Source organism: Botryllus schlosseri, chromosome 5 (genome assembly GCF_051294905.1).
Source record: "Botryllus schlosseri isolate E-star chromosome 5, Bs_hap1, whole genome shotgun sequence".
Classification (NCBI taxonomy): domain Eukaryota; kingdom Metazoa; phylum Chordata; class Ascidiacea; order Stolidobranchia; family Styelidae; genus Botryllus; species Botryllus schlosseri.
Genome location: NC_137240.1, coordinates 5,353,130 through 5,368,850, shown reverse-complemented (window position 1 = coordinate 5,368,850; position 15,721 = coordinate 5,353,130). Strand labels below are relative to the sequence as shown.

Genomic DNA, 15,721 nt, shown 5'->3' with positions numbered 1-15,721 from the left:
TTATGATTAGGAAAAGCATGAAACAGTTTCGCTTTATAATAGCTACAAATTTAGGACTCACAACATTGAAATAGTCGTATGAGATGTAATATCAAACTCATTTTTATTATCAAATTGCCAATAGCCTGCTGATGCGAATATATTGCTGTTTAGAGATGTTTTGTTGGAGATAGAAAAGGTCCATCAGGGTGACTTCGAAATGTTAGGAAAACATTTTGGATTTGGAGTTGTCAGTCTCAGCAAATAAATAGACAGTCGTTTTAAATGGAAATTCCTGAATTAATTATCGAATCTGTCCCAATGACGGAATTGAAACCTCACCACCTGCTTGTTTGTTTGTTTGTTTTTAGAATATTCATGGTGTTTGTCGACTACTATGGTCATTTACACCAGGGCGATATTCTTCTTATTTTCCGTATCTGCGGACTTATAGCACGTTTCACCTCTAGACTTTTGTAAGACACCGCTGACGCGGATGAGGTGGCGAGGAGGAGCCTAGGTAAACCTCCAACACTTAGGTATCGGAAGTCGACCACTGTCGGACTCGAAACCGCACCCATTGGTGTTGCAGCCGCGGATTATACCACTGCGCTATCTCGCCACCATTTTCACCCGTGATATAACCAATACTTTAATATGAGATGCTAGATAGCAATGACTACAGGCGGGATGTGATATGTTCATTAAAAACTCACACCAAAAGCTGTCGCGGATTTTCGGCAATCATTCATATCAAATCGAAGACGCGGATTTTCAAGACAATAAATACAGCTGGACAATTCTTTTCGAAATAATAAAAGTCCAATTTCTACATATAGCGTGCTGCTATATATTCAAGAAAAGTCATTTTGTGGCTGTTTATCACTAGCCTACAGTCACTATTTGTACAAGACAGTTGACGGTTGCACGATAATTGACCTAATTTTGAAAGAAAACTTGAGGGGGTCCGTGTCGGCCCAGAAGCGGTTCGCGACGACAAAAAGGTTGAGAACCACTGCACTAAACGTTTCTATCGGTCCGCCAAATATATTACAATTTTATGATTCAATTGCAAAATGCAAGAAGTCGAATATTTTCCGATTAATTAGAGAAATGAAACATCAAAGTTTGAATTGATATAGAAATTTAGTATGTTTTTTACTGCATCGTGTCATATTATGGAAGCCATGGTCGACTGTGGACTAGACGCACATCACAGTGCTGACAGCGCTGTACCAAAGCTTGTTTTAAAGTAGCCTGTAACTAGTTTAAGACCAGTTAGCCTATATATGAACGCTCACACGATTCGTTAACTTTTTATAGTACAGCAGTATAATATCGGTTAGCAAACAGGAAAGTCGAACGGAACCGAATAATGAAAATCAAGTTGTTGGTTTTAATGAACAGGACTTCGTCTTCAATAGAGCCTCGTACGGCACGTGTAGGCCTAGTATCAAAAAGGCGGCAGCAAATTTATCATGGTATTCACGTTTCCGATAGTTGCTTTTGAATGCATACCTCCGCCGTAATTACAATTTGGGTTAATTTATATATCTGAAGGAATACCGGCCAGCAAAACTTATTTTGCTGTTTTGCCGCGGCCCAAGCTAAAAGGCAGAGAACCACTTCGCTGTATGTTGCCTCAATATTAGATCATAGATCAAAGGTCTCAAACTCAAATGTGCTCGCGGGCCAATTTCCTAGTATTTGATGACGACGCGTGCCGCAGCATCAATAATAGGGGTATTCAATGTTTAATTTACAAGTAGGCCTTATTTTACGGGGCCTTGCAGACAGGAATTTCCCAAACATCGGGAAAATGTAATTTACTATTGTACTATTCGCGCTTGACACGTTAAAAATCACACTTTCAAATATTTGAATAAAATAGTTTTTGTGCGGGCATTTTTTTTAAATAATGAGTTATAGACAGACATCATGCGAAAGGATGCTTCATCGTAAAACTGTCAGGTTATAATATTGCAGCTAGTGGACCTTTGACATGCCACAATTTTATGTAGACTAGTTAAAAATCGACTGAAGATTGATCTGATATCAGAACATTTGAGCGGAGTAGCCTAATCCTGGTTTTGATATAGTCGTGATAAGTATAGGCTTGCCATTGCCAAAGTCAAATTAAAGCAACCTTAAATTTTGCATTTGATTATTATTGGAACATATCAATAACAACCTGAATATAATCATTATTGAACCATAGTTATAGCATTGCTTCTTGACCTTTTTAGCGATTGTACCCCTTGTGCTTCCAATGTTTTCTCGTATCCCCTGTCCATTTTCAACAAAATTTCTGATGGTACCTATATCAAAATCAGAAAGCCAATCCACGTAAAATCACGTTACGCGCGAAGACAATTTCCAGTAGAATAAATTGGCCAAGAAAATATTCCACAGCATATAAGCCTAGTTTCATAATGCTTCTCGATGCATAGTGCACCCTGATGTGGTGCTTCGTACCCCCATGGGGTCTACGGACCCTGGTTAAGAACCCCTGGAATATGAAAATGTCCAATCGACGAAGAATTCATTGGTGTTACAGCTGTAGAGCGTACTACTACCTTACTCGCAACCTATAATAACATGGATAAAGAGAAAAAACAACACCCAGAATGTAAACAACTATACGTCACGGGTGTCACAGAATACCAATGGTTGCCATACTGATCTGATTTGATAGCTATATAGTCTAGGGATGGTGTGAACGTGAGGTTCACGTTCGCGTTCTGTGTGTGAACCTCTGAAATTTAGAGGTTCACGTTCACAAACGAACCTTGGTAGGTTCTGCACTGTGAACCTTTTCATATATTACAATTTTCACGTCATTATAGCATCTTTGTCTGAAATTCTTTGCATTTCAACTTCTGACCACTCTATGCATGGCGCTATATAGCAGCATAAAAAATCAACACTAAACGAGCATGTGCTTTGCCGATCTCAACGATTTGACACGTGTTGTTACAACAGTTAACTCCAAATATTCAGATTCTCTTTGGTGAATATTTAGTGACTCTTTGCTGTGAGCTTGGCCCGCAATCATACAACATCAAGAACGAAAGAGCCTACATACACTACATGTAGGTATATAGTAAGCGAATGATGCTTATTCAACCAAGCAATTAAATTGATATCGTTGTCTGACGTAAAAAAAAACTAGCAGGCGTACGGGTTCATATTGATTTCATATGTTTATTTTATCATAAAAACCAAATCCGTGCGATTGGGGTGTTGGCTACTGCTTTATAACCTGTTGATGGGGTAATATCGGTAGCAAGTATAGAAACCCTTTTTACACTCTGCCCAATATCTGCGTAACAACACTCAGACACCGAATACATTGTACGGTCTGGTCTAGACCGTTACGGCGGAAGCTTTTATCACCTTGCAAGTTCTCGTCGAAATTGTTGGCAAAAACACGGAAGATAATGATTTTATGGAATTGGTAGCCTACAGCATTTGATTGCTCCAGTTGATACATTTGCCGAAGTCAGCATGTACCTCATCATTGTGGCATTATGTGACCTGAGTCGTCGCAAGGTATCGAGTACATTAATGCATCATTTCACTGAAATGTAGGGTTGAAATTAGCAATATGACGTCACGCGACGTCATGAGGTTCACGTTCGTGTTCATGTTCACACAGAACCTATCAAAAAGGTTCGCGTTCACACGAACCTGAACCTTTCAGGGGTTCACACCATCCCTACAGTATATACCCTACGAAACGCAAGCTACGACCTTTTGATATATTACTATTCCCCATGACAGTTTCATAGATTGTTGCATCCGTTGGATTACCAAGTCACCGTTCCGAGTCGCAAGTCCTTCTCTGATTTCAACGTTTGACCCGCCTCAACTCGAGTCATATATATTTATATATCATATATATTTAAACACCCAGTTAATCCGAAATCGAGTAATTTGACGAGAAGGTCGCACCAAACCAAATCACAACCAATCACTTTAATTTCTTATATCTAAAAAAGATATATGGCACTTGAATATATTGTTGAATACTTGAAATTCCCAAATGCCGTCGCGGGCCGCACAAAATGCACCCGCGTGTTCGAGACCTCTGGTATACTTCAATATAATGATAATGAGGACGGAGAAAAGACTTAGAATAAACAGCTAGATACTGGGAATTCTCGCATCACTAGTCTAAAATTCGGTTGCGTTTCTGATGAGCTGAGCCGACCATGACCGTTGCTAATAAACTGGAGGCTGTGATATCCGTGTAGCACGGAATTGAAAATGAATAAATGGACGTCGCACGACTGCATTCAAGTTTGTTGAATACATCCGTAACCGCAACCTTGCTTACATTAACCATGTCCAATGCCCATTGCCTATGTACAGTAGGGCTCTTCAAAAATGACTTTTTTTCTCAAATCGTACAGGGTACTTGATGAAATTGTTAGGTTACCTAATTTAAGCCTACATACAAAATTTGGTTCAATTCCAGCCAGTAACCGCTTTGCTACAGGAGAAGAAAGTTTCTATTTATTATATAAAAATAAATAATAAAACATTTGAAAATTTTCTGTTCACCCCATGAAAGTGTTAGGCTGTCTATAGTAACGATTCTCACCAGATTTGGTTCAATTCCAACCAGTGGAAGCGGAGTTATTGCCGTCGAAAAATTTGGATTTGAATAAAATAGTATTTACGGTGAGCACAACTATAATAAATAAACAAAGAATCGGTCACCGTAAATACTATTTTATTCAAATCCAAATTTTTCGACGGCAATAACTCCGCTTCCACTGGTTGGAATTGAACCAAATCTGGTGAGAATCGTTTCTATAGACAGCCTAACACTTTCATGGGGTGAACAGAAAATTTTCAAATTTTTTATTATTTATTTTTATATGATATATAGAAACTTTCTTCTGTAGCAAAGCGGTTACTGGTTGGAATTGAACCAAATTTTGTGTGTAGGCTTAAATTAGGTAACCTAACAATTTTATGAAGTAGCCAGTACGATTTGAGAAAAAAGTCATTTTTGAAGAGCCCTAATGTACAGCAGCAGCACTCGTCCGCGTAAGCGTTGTCCTACAAAAGCCTAGAAGTGGGCCGAGCTACAAGTCGGAAGTTACGGAATCAAAAATAAGGACTATCGGCCTGGTGTAAAATTGTAAATCACTGTAAATGACCATTGTAGTCGACAAACACCACGAATACCACAGAAAAACAAACAAACAAACGCCTGTAACGATTACCCAAGTATAATGGTTTAACTGGTAGTCGGACAATACTTACGATCACGTCGATCAGCTTACTCTGAACACTCTAAACAGTGCAGACGTATTATTGACAATAGGTATATGCCTATTGCCTAACATAAATCGCTGCTTCACCTCGAAACGGGAAGTACTGATATTCCTCTCCAGTCGCGGGGTGGTTTCCCGTAAACTATTTAGGTACATTGAATAGGGAAGGTGTTCGAGTTATATGCCTTTTAGGCTGCGAGTGCTACCCTCGTTACTACCAAATAGCGTATTATCTTTGAATGAGTAGGAATAGCTGAGGTCTTCCGGCATTGATGAACGACCAAGGACCTAGTGATTTGAAGTCGCCTCTAACATACAGAAAACAGACAACGTCGAGTCAATTGGTGTAACTGGGAGATTTCAAAAACTATGTCCACTAAGAGCAGGCAAGTTTAAGCGATCTGTATCTAAACATATAGGCTTTAATATTGGACCAAAATCCATTTTAGATATGCTATGAATATGATATATTAGTTAGTGATGCCGATTAGTATATATTCATTTCGGCTATTAGCGTATTACTGGATCCAATATACATCCGTTTACACCACCCTTTGCGGCCTTGTCACGTATAGTGGCGAAAAGGCGCACTTTCCATCCTTGTGAGCAATGTGACGTCATATATCTTATCCCATGTAATGTTGTATAACAATAGAATTGTCATTGTCACCAGTCTGAAAGGGCTATCTTCCGTAACATATTCAAGCACACCGCGGTTTGCTCAAGCGTACGTCTGTTTACAATTGTTTGGTAATCCAACGCTTTTCATAGCCGCATGATTGACTCATGCTTTATCTTTTGCAGCAATGGACACAACCCAAAAGTCATTGGGACTCTGTGTATGGGCAACGGAAAAATAACGAGAGTGAATGTGGACTGCACGACAGCAAGTAATATTGCCCGACGATAATTTCACAACTGATATAGGCTATACTCTTGCATCCACGTCTCCTGAGTCTGACTCCATAAGAAATTACATTTCGTATACATCAGTGGTTCTTAACCTTGCCCCCAGCGCCCCCCATGGGGCTCTGGCGATTTTGAAGGGGGCGGGAACGCTCAGGGGGCGATATGGGGGGCGCTGGGCTCAGGGGGGCGGTATGGGGGGCGCTGGAGAAAAATGGCTTCGCAGTAGATGATGTGGTGATAGGACATATCCTTAATGAGTATTCAGAGCAAATTAACACCGAAAACTTCGTTATATATATAGCCTTCGAAATACATATAGGTTTAATTGTCCATGGGCGCCTAAATCACTGGCACCGAATGTGCCTGTCTTGGCAATCTGAACCCCAGAAGCAGGGCATGGTATGGTATGGTATAAAACGACAATTTTCCATACTCCATACTTGCCTTACTCTCTCCATACCATACCTGCAATTTTCCATACCATACCAACATTGTTCCATACCATACTTGATACATATTCCATACTTTCAATTACTTCAATATCATAAGTATAGTACCTTTTCTAGCACCTATATTATTGATATTTCGGATGTCATTTTTGCTTAAACCAGCCATGATGCGAATCTAATTCCTGGTGATAGTTTTACAGAGTCTGTTTTGGTGAGGTTTAGTTCACGGTGGTGACTTGCCGTGTACGTCTACTCTGCAGCTTCCGCGAGCAAAATGTGATAGTCAGCAGATTGTTATCTAGAACAGTCCATAAAATGGACGGGTAACATACGGACCGCGGGCCAGATGCGGCCCGCGACGAGATTTTGTCCGGCTCGCGGACAGTTTCCCGTCTTGCATGATAATGTGGCCCGCGGCCTCAGTCTGCCGAGATTCCCCACTACTTGCCTAAACGTCAAATTTTAGTGACTGTATGTTACCATATAGGTGTGCGCACTGCGCAGCGTGCGAGAGTGGAGCTTACTCGTAAGTTCGTCGAAGCGAGAAGACTTGCGTTATCGGCATTCACGATGTACTCAACCCTAATGAATTGAAATCTTGGTAAAATTTGGGTACCGAGCTTATCAAACGCTTTAAAATCTTAATTAAGGATTGCACCGTGATTTAGTTGATCAGAGAGAAGCAGACATGGAGAAGCAGACAGTATGACAATGCTGTTCTCAAATCCACACTGTATTGTCATTACCGGCGAGAAATGGCTCTGAAGTGACATATTGCTGTCGATAAAATACATTCATTAAATACGATTTATCCCATGTATATATGCGCGAATAATGTATCCATTCAGCAATTGCCCGCCCCTGCTCCATAAGAATATCATCGCATTTCCGGTACATTGGCATGAGGCGCATGCAAGTTTGAAATAAATACTCGCAAAATAATTTATAATATAGGCGCACCCATAAAATGTCCTAGCTACAGGCTATCAATACTGCAGCGATCTGCGTGATTATTAGTACAGTATTTGGTTGACGTTAGCGTGGCGAGAATTTCAAACTATATCTACCCCACTCCCTGATCTATAATCCTAATGTGAGATCGTTTGAAATATGACCAATAAGATATCTCGCTATGTAAATAGTATAAATGTGCGGACAATATTTCAGAAGAAATGTAATTATCAATCACATTGAGCAATTAGAACGTTGCATCATGATTGCTTGTAAGCCGTCGTCACTCAAGGAATGAGGTAGTTGGAGTATCCCACATTACCAATTATTGCGTCACACGGAGACGTCGTGTCTAGACTCAATCGAATATCGTATCAACATTACTGTTGTCATTATTACATCACAAAATCATGTCATTCCAAGTGCTCCTAACACCGTTGCAGGTTGCACAAGCGTGTATTTGTTCCTACAGAGCATTCAATAGTTCACGTTCACACATAACAAAAGCGATTGCATTCCGTGAACAGCGGTCAACGTACGCTTCATGAAGCTTGCACAGATCACGATAAAATGTATAAAACACCTAAGTATGGAAGCATGGAAATGTCGTTCCATACCATAGATTAAAATCTTCCATTCCATACCATACTTGCATTGTTCCATATTCCATACCAAAATATCGATCCATACCATACCATACTTCCATACCATACCATACCATGCCCTGCCCAGAAGACGAATTCGATCTGGCAGGGAAAAATATATGCCAGTGAAGAAATACCAATTTGAAATCGTGTGCGTCTTTTAGTTTAGTACGATTGGGCGACAGGGATATTTCTGTTGGGCGATATCCCTGTTAGGCGATTCTATATTTTTTGATATTGCAGACAGGAGGTCACGAAATAACATCATCCAACGAATTCATATTAACGGGTTCGCCCGCCCGAATATGTTTAATTATTAGTTACGGGCCCTACAGTTTCCAAGACACGTCACAATGTTCGCTTTAAGTTTTGATGAGTCTGCGCACACTCAACAACTCACTGCGCTGACCCTTGGACAACAGTGCGTAATGACTAAAAATAGGTCATAACTTCGGATTTGTTGTGCGCAGCGTAGATTTTCCGTGTCAGCACTGCGCACGTGCGCAGCTTAGAGGGAACATTGCACCTCACTCAGCTCTACCGGCAAATCTGGTAACGTGAGCAGAGAGGACAAGAAATTGATAGCAATATATATGCAATCCCCGATATTACTGACCGATATTAACATGAATTATCGAAAGTTTTCGCGCTTCGCACTGACTCGCTAAACAGTACAGCTGATTCCGTGACAAAAGCGGACAACGTGATGGGGGCGGTCGATTTATCACCCTATGGGAGCCCAAGACCCAAGTTATTTCGGGGGCCTGACGAAGTGACGTTTCGTTCCTGCCAAATGGTATACGCCCGAGGATGTATAATTATTATTGAGGGGTCCTACCTTTCCAATCACACATCAATCAGCTTTACCGGTAAATCTGTTTACGTGAGCAGAGAGAGGATAAAAATTAATCTCAATTTACATGCAATTCCCGATCATATTGACCAATTCAATCAATAATTAGTGTAAATTCTTCGCTCTTCGCGCATCTAGGCGGGACTGGCTGCCTCAGTAAATGGACACCCAATGCAGCCAGATGGGGGTCTGGGGGTCAAGTCCCCCGGAAATTTGGTCTATCACCCGATGGGGGCCCAGGACCAACGTTTTTTGTTTGGGGGGGGGGCTGACGAAGTGCTGTTACGGTCCTGGTAACGAATAATTGTACCTACGGACACGCCCGAATATGTTTAATTATTAATTACGTGCCCTTTATTTTCCTATACAAGAGCTCACTCAGCGCTACTGGTAAATCTGATTACGTGGGGTGAGAGGATATAAAGTTTTTAGCGTCTTATATATGTGATTACCATCTATTCATTCATGCATTATAGAAAATTTTGTTACCTAGGGCGACCAGGCCACACAAACTTTGCTGACCATCGAAATCACGCAATGGGGTTCAAGGGGGCGAAGCCCTCAGAAGTTTGGTTTATCACGCTATGGGTGCGCAAGGCAATCGTTTTTAGGGGGGGCTGACGAAGTGCTGTTACGACCTTCCCTCTTACTCATTGTCTTTATTACATTCCTTACAATATGAAGGTGGGGGGCGCTGGAGCACAATAATTTTTGAAAGGGGGCGCTGGAGGAAAAAAGGTTAAGAACCACTGGTATACATGGATTATCTGCACACTATGATTTCAGTATTGGCCAATGGATCCGGGAACGTCGTACTGGACCAAGTACAAGACAACGGGCGGATTCATGAAGATAACACAAACGGACGGCTGCTAGTCATGGAAGGACAGGATTCAGGTGGCACCGATATTTTCGTTTCTTTTGATTAGAATGAAACAATAGCTTCTATTTTGTAGCCGACCTTATGAGGCATGCCATGGACAGCGCATTGAATCGTCAAGGTATGCAGAATGGTAAGTAGTAGAAATGCTATAGTGTCGTGCTTGATTAGTATACCGCTGTGTTGTGCAGGTAAACTGAGGGTTGCGGTTAAACTGTCGGACGGCTCGCCAAAGTTCAAGGGTTGCTTCAAAATGGACGAAACGGTCTACGAAATACGCGTCAGCATCAACAAGGAGTACAGTAACAAGAAAGTAAGCCGTATTCAGCATTCCAAAACCGGGGAAGAGATAGAGGAGGACACTACAATAAAGGAACTGGTCGAACGGAATTGGCTGACACGTTTAATGGCGGTTGTTGTGGAACGCAGTTCTAAATGACTTGTGTGCGTATTTTGTTTGCGATTATAACGCATTTGTTTGGACTTCGAACGTACTCTTATGTGAGGTAGGAGTAAGTCAATAATCTGCCTGTGGCGTTTGCCATATACACGAAAATGCCGAATATATTGTATTACACCGGGCAACAATTTTGAACGAAAAATTTGTTGACTCTGATTTTGAACTTGATTTGGGCTAATTTTAGCATCCTGATTCCAAAATTGCCACTGTTTTTTCCATCACATCAAGTTTTTGCTCTACGAAAAATGCCAAAAATATGAAAATGTTCACGAATTTAGCCATATTATTTTTCCATACAACATCAAAATCCACATTGTTACCATATAATAAGTTATATAGCGCCAGGCTCGATTGAATTATTAGGAAAAAGGCACTGCTATCGATCTAGGCCGATGCTTTCACCCATTTTTGGTTAGAGTATGCAATCATCCGAGGATATTACACACAAATATTTGATGCAAACTGCAGGATATGGCAAGTAAAATAAACATGACATTTACTATCGGCTATAGGCTTAATGCCCCATTCAGTGTAACTTGAAACTCCTGTACACTCGATAATTTGGATCAACATGAAGATCCTAGGGATAGCAGGCCTAATGATGAAGACTTTGAAATCGAAGATGATTCAAAATATAGAATAGTCCATTAGCACAAGTTATTGATTTGATATAAGCTTTGGGACTTGGAATAGCAATCTTCGGAACTTTTAACATCCTTACGAAGTGAGAAATTATCACTTGGCAAGGTAGAGAAGGTATCTCACTTTCGATCAGGAGAAACGGCCTTTTCTTCGTGGGCCTACTTGCGGTGGCTTTGTGTATAGCCGTGATTGGAATGATACTGGATTACTGGAGGAGTTAGGAATTCCAATTTACAACTCAAGTGAATGGCAAATGCCTATATAGGTAGCTTAAAATAGATCCTAAAGTGTGACATTCTCCAACATGGCAACGTCTGGTGCATGTGTATGGTGCATAGTAACAATTGCACACGCATTTAGTCTACGTGAATAATACAGACACATTGAGAATAATACATAAGCATTGAATTGTTGCAATATCAGGAGAACGATTGGATCATTATTATGTGTCAGCTTTGAAGTATTCTGTTTTCTTAGTGGTCAGACAACAAGGATGTCCAATGCCCATGTAACCTTGATACACATGTGTCACTGCCATATGTTCAAGTCGGACAGCAGACATTCAAAAAAGCTAAAATATCTAAATAATTTCCCTGAAAACCATGACATATAGTCAGAGATGGACAAGGAGAAAATGTCCTCTACATCTGAAGATGATGGGGGTAAGATATCAGAGCATATTGGAGCTTACATATGTTAGCTGACTACTGCTTGAGTATCAAACTAGACAACCTACATAATTGTGGGTTATAGCGTAAATTTGGACCCTGAAACTCGCACTTTATTTGTCCTACAGAAGCAATATCAGTTTAAATCAACGAAATAAGCAGTAGGCCTACAAGTGTTTATTTAAAGTCTATTGATTTACTTTCAACTGCTTGTGGTTTTTGAAACGTTTTATACAATAAGCACAAAATATTAAAAGTAGTGCTATTATAAGGTTTATGGGACAATGTGGTGGGTGCCTAACCCAAAAACTTGACGTGATGGAGAAAAAAGGAAGTCATTTTTTAATTCAGCGCCCAAAAGTTAGTCAAAATCAATTATCTGATTAGAGTCAACAAAAATTTTGTTGACCAGTGTTATCAACCAATTCGCATCGCATTTTCGATACCATGCGACTTTCTTCGTTGTGATTGTGTTAGCAACGTGAATAGTTCACATTTCATAAGGCATATGTCGTCTGATAAACCTGCTAGAGTTGTAGCCTGAGTTCCACGTAAATTGTGGCTAGGTAGATAATACTTAACTCGCAGTGGTAGACGCACGCTCCTTGCGTTAGTCCTTGATCTGACAACTCAACGAGAATCAAACAACAGTATTGCCTTGGATAGATAGGCTATATCGGTCGAACATGTATGGAATATCCAGTAGGGTATGGCGAATGAGTCTGGCGTATAATTCAAATACACTGACGTGATAGCGAGAAGAAAGATATAAGTCACGTGATATGCAGATATAAGCGATGTACCATAATGATGTTATATTTAAAAAAATGTAGCCTATGAGTCGTGAGACGGCGCAGGGCGTTCCACAACATTACGGTTACCATATTTGGGAATCGGGAAAGGCGGACACTTTTTCAAAATTTTCAAACTTAGAATACCGGAGTAAAATCTTGAAAAAATGGTAAATACGACTAAAAAAGGAGGCAACTTTCCGGCTCATCTCCCGAAATAGCCGCCGGAGCGTTACTTCAGTGCTTATTTACTGTATATCAGTCGAATTTTCTCTACATATCTCAAAAAAGAGGACGTTTGGGCGTCCTACGAAACCACTTTCAAAAAAGAAAAAATAGAGGACAAGTTCACTTAAAAGAGGACGTATTGTAACCCTAATCGACCGTAATGTATTGTTTCCACGTAACATGAGGCCTGAAAGCCGTGGTGGCCCTACCATTGGGGGACCCTTGGCGAGACTTCCGGGGGACCCCTATAAGTAGTCTGTGTAATCGAAGCTTCTGGGAGACTCCCGCTGCGCTCTGCCACAAACCCCTTTTCGCATCTGTTGTTACCTACTAAATATTAGTGCGCCATATGGAACGGGATTACGTGATGTGTATGTGACACTATAGCACGGCTTTCAAGCAGGCCGAAATGCTGAACGGCTCTAGCTAAGTGCTCTTCAACCTCTTCGCCGTGGTACAGTCTTTTAACGTTTACCCAAAACTCGTACACCACAGACCACGTAATACATCGATTCCGTAGTAAACTTTATCCGGGGGTGTTTTTGCTATTCAAGGCCGGATCTCGATTACATATATAATAGCATACAAATGCATTCCAGTAGAGAGTCGTCATTGTCTATCTGGAGGACAAATACTCATGTCATACTTTGCACCGCGGACATACCTGTTGGTGTTGGTGTTATGAACGTCACTGTTACCTTGAGCTATGCCTTGTGTATTCAAGTTTCTAATTTTAAAAGCAGAACACCCCAAATACTTACTACATCTCTCCCCAAATCGTGAGTATTATAGTTAGGAAAAGTTCGCACAACAGTTGTGCGCAGCGCGAAAATTTTGTCAACCTAATAAATGAATTTCGTCGATATTATTGGTAGTTTCACATATTTTACTGTCAAATATTTATCGATTCTAAGCTCACGTGACCATATCCACCGGTATAGCTGATTGAGGCGGTGTCTTTGAAAATTTTGGTCACAAAATTGATGATGATGATGATTCATCTTCCGGTTTTGTTAATCACTTTGCTGCATGTTGTTATTTCTTGACCACCCATCAGGATTGTAGGTATAGCTAAAATATATTGGAATTGCTCAAACGTACTACAAAACCGTCATTCGTCAGACGCACAAGATTCCAACTTGATATTTCTTTATGAAGCGCATCACTTTCCTATGCGTTACGCATTTGTACGGTGGTGCTCATATTGCAATCACACTATTGTGTTAAAAACGAAAAATCCCAGTCATCCTGAATCTCGCCAAGCGTGTAGAAAGTTTTTAGGTCGAATTGACGGCCGCCAACACACGCTAATATAAATATGTGTGGACGGCAGTATAATTATAATTACGATTTTACTGGTGCATGCCGCCGTACGTACGTATAGGTTGGCCGCCCTTATGGCATAATCGAAATAAGAATGAGCAATGCTGCAACGTATTGGAAATGCTAAGCACTACTCGAGGATCTTGGACTACAGTCTAACATAGTGGTTTTCAAACTCAATCCCCTGGCTACGCCCCTGCAATTATGTACATTAAGCTATTTATAAGCATCTGGCAGGAAGTAGCAATTCAAAATTTCTGAGTTTCGAGAATCATTATATAGAATTCAGGGGCGGGCAACTTCTCCAGTCGGCGGGCCCGATACAGGAAAATTAGGTACTTGGCGGGCCGGATTGCTGAATCGATACATTATTCGCCCGTTTACCCACATATACAACGAATAAATCGTATTTAATGAATGTATATTCACGATAGCAATCTCACTTCAAAGCCATGTACCGCCGATAATGGAGAAGACAATGTGGATTTGAGAAAAACATTGTCATACAGCCGCTGCCATGTCTGGTTCTCTCTGATCAATCAACACACGGTGCAATCCCTAATTAAGATTTCAAGGCGTTCGATAAGCCCGGTAACCCTAATTTACCAAGATATCAATTCATTTGAGTTGAGTAGGTAGCGAGATAGCGTCGTTGTGCAACTGTGTGACCTAATTAATCTCGCTATTAAATTCATGCGGCCCGCGTCCTCTACAAATTTGAAAAGTGGCCTGCGACCCGTTTTGAGTTGGCGACCGCGGTGCCTTACAAAAGCCTAGAAGTGTGCCATGCTACAAGTCGGCGGTTACGGAATCAAAAATTAGAAACATCAGCCTGGTGTAAATGACCATTAATAATCATGATTACCACAGACGACATTAGGGTTGAGTGCATCGCAAATGCCGATATTGCAAGTCTTCTCGCTTCGACGAACTTACGCGAAAGCTCCACTCGCGCAACGCTGCGCAATGTGCGCACTGCGCATACACGTATTATAATAACATACAGACACTAAGATTTGACGTAGTAAGCAAGTAGTGGGGAATCTCGGCAGACTGGGGCCGCAGGCCACATTATCGTGAAGACGAAAAACTGTCCGCGGGCCGGACAAAATCTCTTCGCGGGCCGGATCCGGCCCGTGGGCCGTATGTTGCCCACCCCTGATAGATAGATATCGCGAGGTGAACACATCTTAACTCTACCCTACTATACTCCAAAAGGAACCAATAAGTCCATTACCAATGGTTAAATGACGAGGAGAAAGATTTGCTGATGACATCAGGAAATGTCATTTGCAAGCTGCGTATAGTTGAGATGAACATTGTGCGATATTGCACATCCGGTAAACCTGTTCTGAAGCAACTTGCCTGTTTATTGTGATAGCTATAGTTATAGATCCATTGCAATACGAATTTGGTACACCCCAGTAAACCCCCATCCGAGTGGTACACCCTTCAAACATTATGGTACACCCTATTACGGTGTACGATACACCCAGTTGAAGAGTCCTGCTCTAGCTCCTGAGCCTTCGTTTATCTTACATTATTAAATTACAAAAGAAGTGAACCATAGTTAACTATAGCTTATTCTTTTATGTTGAGGATGTATGGCATGTAGCGCGAAATAATAGAATAGCGATACAACTGCTGCAGGCTAAA

At 41.0% G+C, this 15,721-nt stretch overlaps 1 protein-coding gene and 1 long non-coding RNA gene across 3 annotated transcripts in view; both read left to right on the top strand.

The window, feature by feature from the left end:
• Nucleotides 1-15,721, top strand: part of LOC145438745 (uncharacterized) — a 139,299-nt gene that overhangs the window by 22,486 nt on the left and 101,092 nt on the right. The window lies entirely within an intron of this gene.
• Nucleotides 5,458-10,555, top strand: LOC145438727 (uncharacterized). Of its 2 annotated transcripts, none has more exons than XM_080316077.1 (5): nucleotides 5,458-5,653; nucleotides 6,072-6,157; nucleotides 9,860-9,970; nucleotides 10,030-10,086; nucleotides 10,145-10,555. In XM_080316077.1, the coding sequence occupies exons 1-5, from the start codon at nucleotides 5,637-5,639 to the stop codon at nucleotides 10,390-10,392; spliced, it is 519 nt and encodes a 172-aa protein (XP_080172203.1). In that variant the 5' UTR covers nucleotides 5,458-5,636; the 3' UTR covers nucleotides 10,393-10,555. The 2 variants fall into 2 exon arrangements, with proteins under 2 accessions (XP_080172203.1, XP_080172204.1); XM_080316078.1 differs by having other exon boundaries at nucleotides 5,490-5,653; nucleotides 10,030-10,074.

Bases quoted from the DNA above. Each gene is read 5' to 3' on its own strand.
- LOC145438727 (XM_080316077.1), top strand. The intron at 6,158-9,859 runs GTAATATTGCCC...CTATGATTTCAG, and splicing joins TGTGGACTGCACGACAGCAA to TATTGGCCAATGGATCCGGG. The intron at 9,971-10,029 runs GTGGCACCGATA...TCTATTTTGTAG, and splicing joins CATGGAAGGACAGGATTCAG to CCGACCTTATGAGGCATGCC.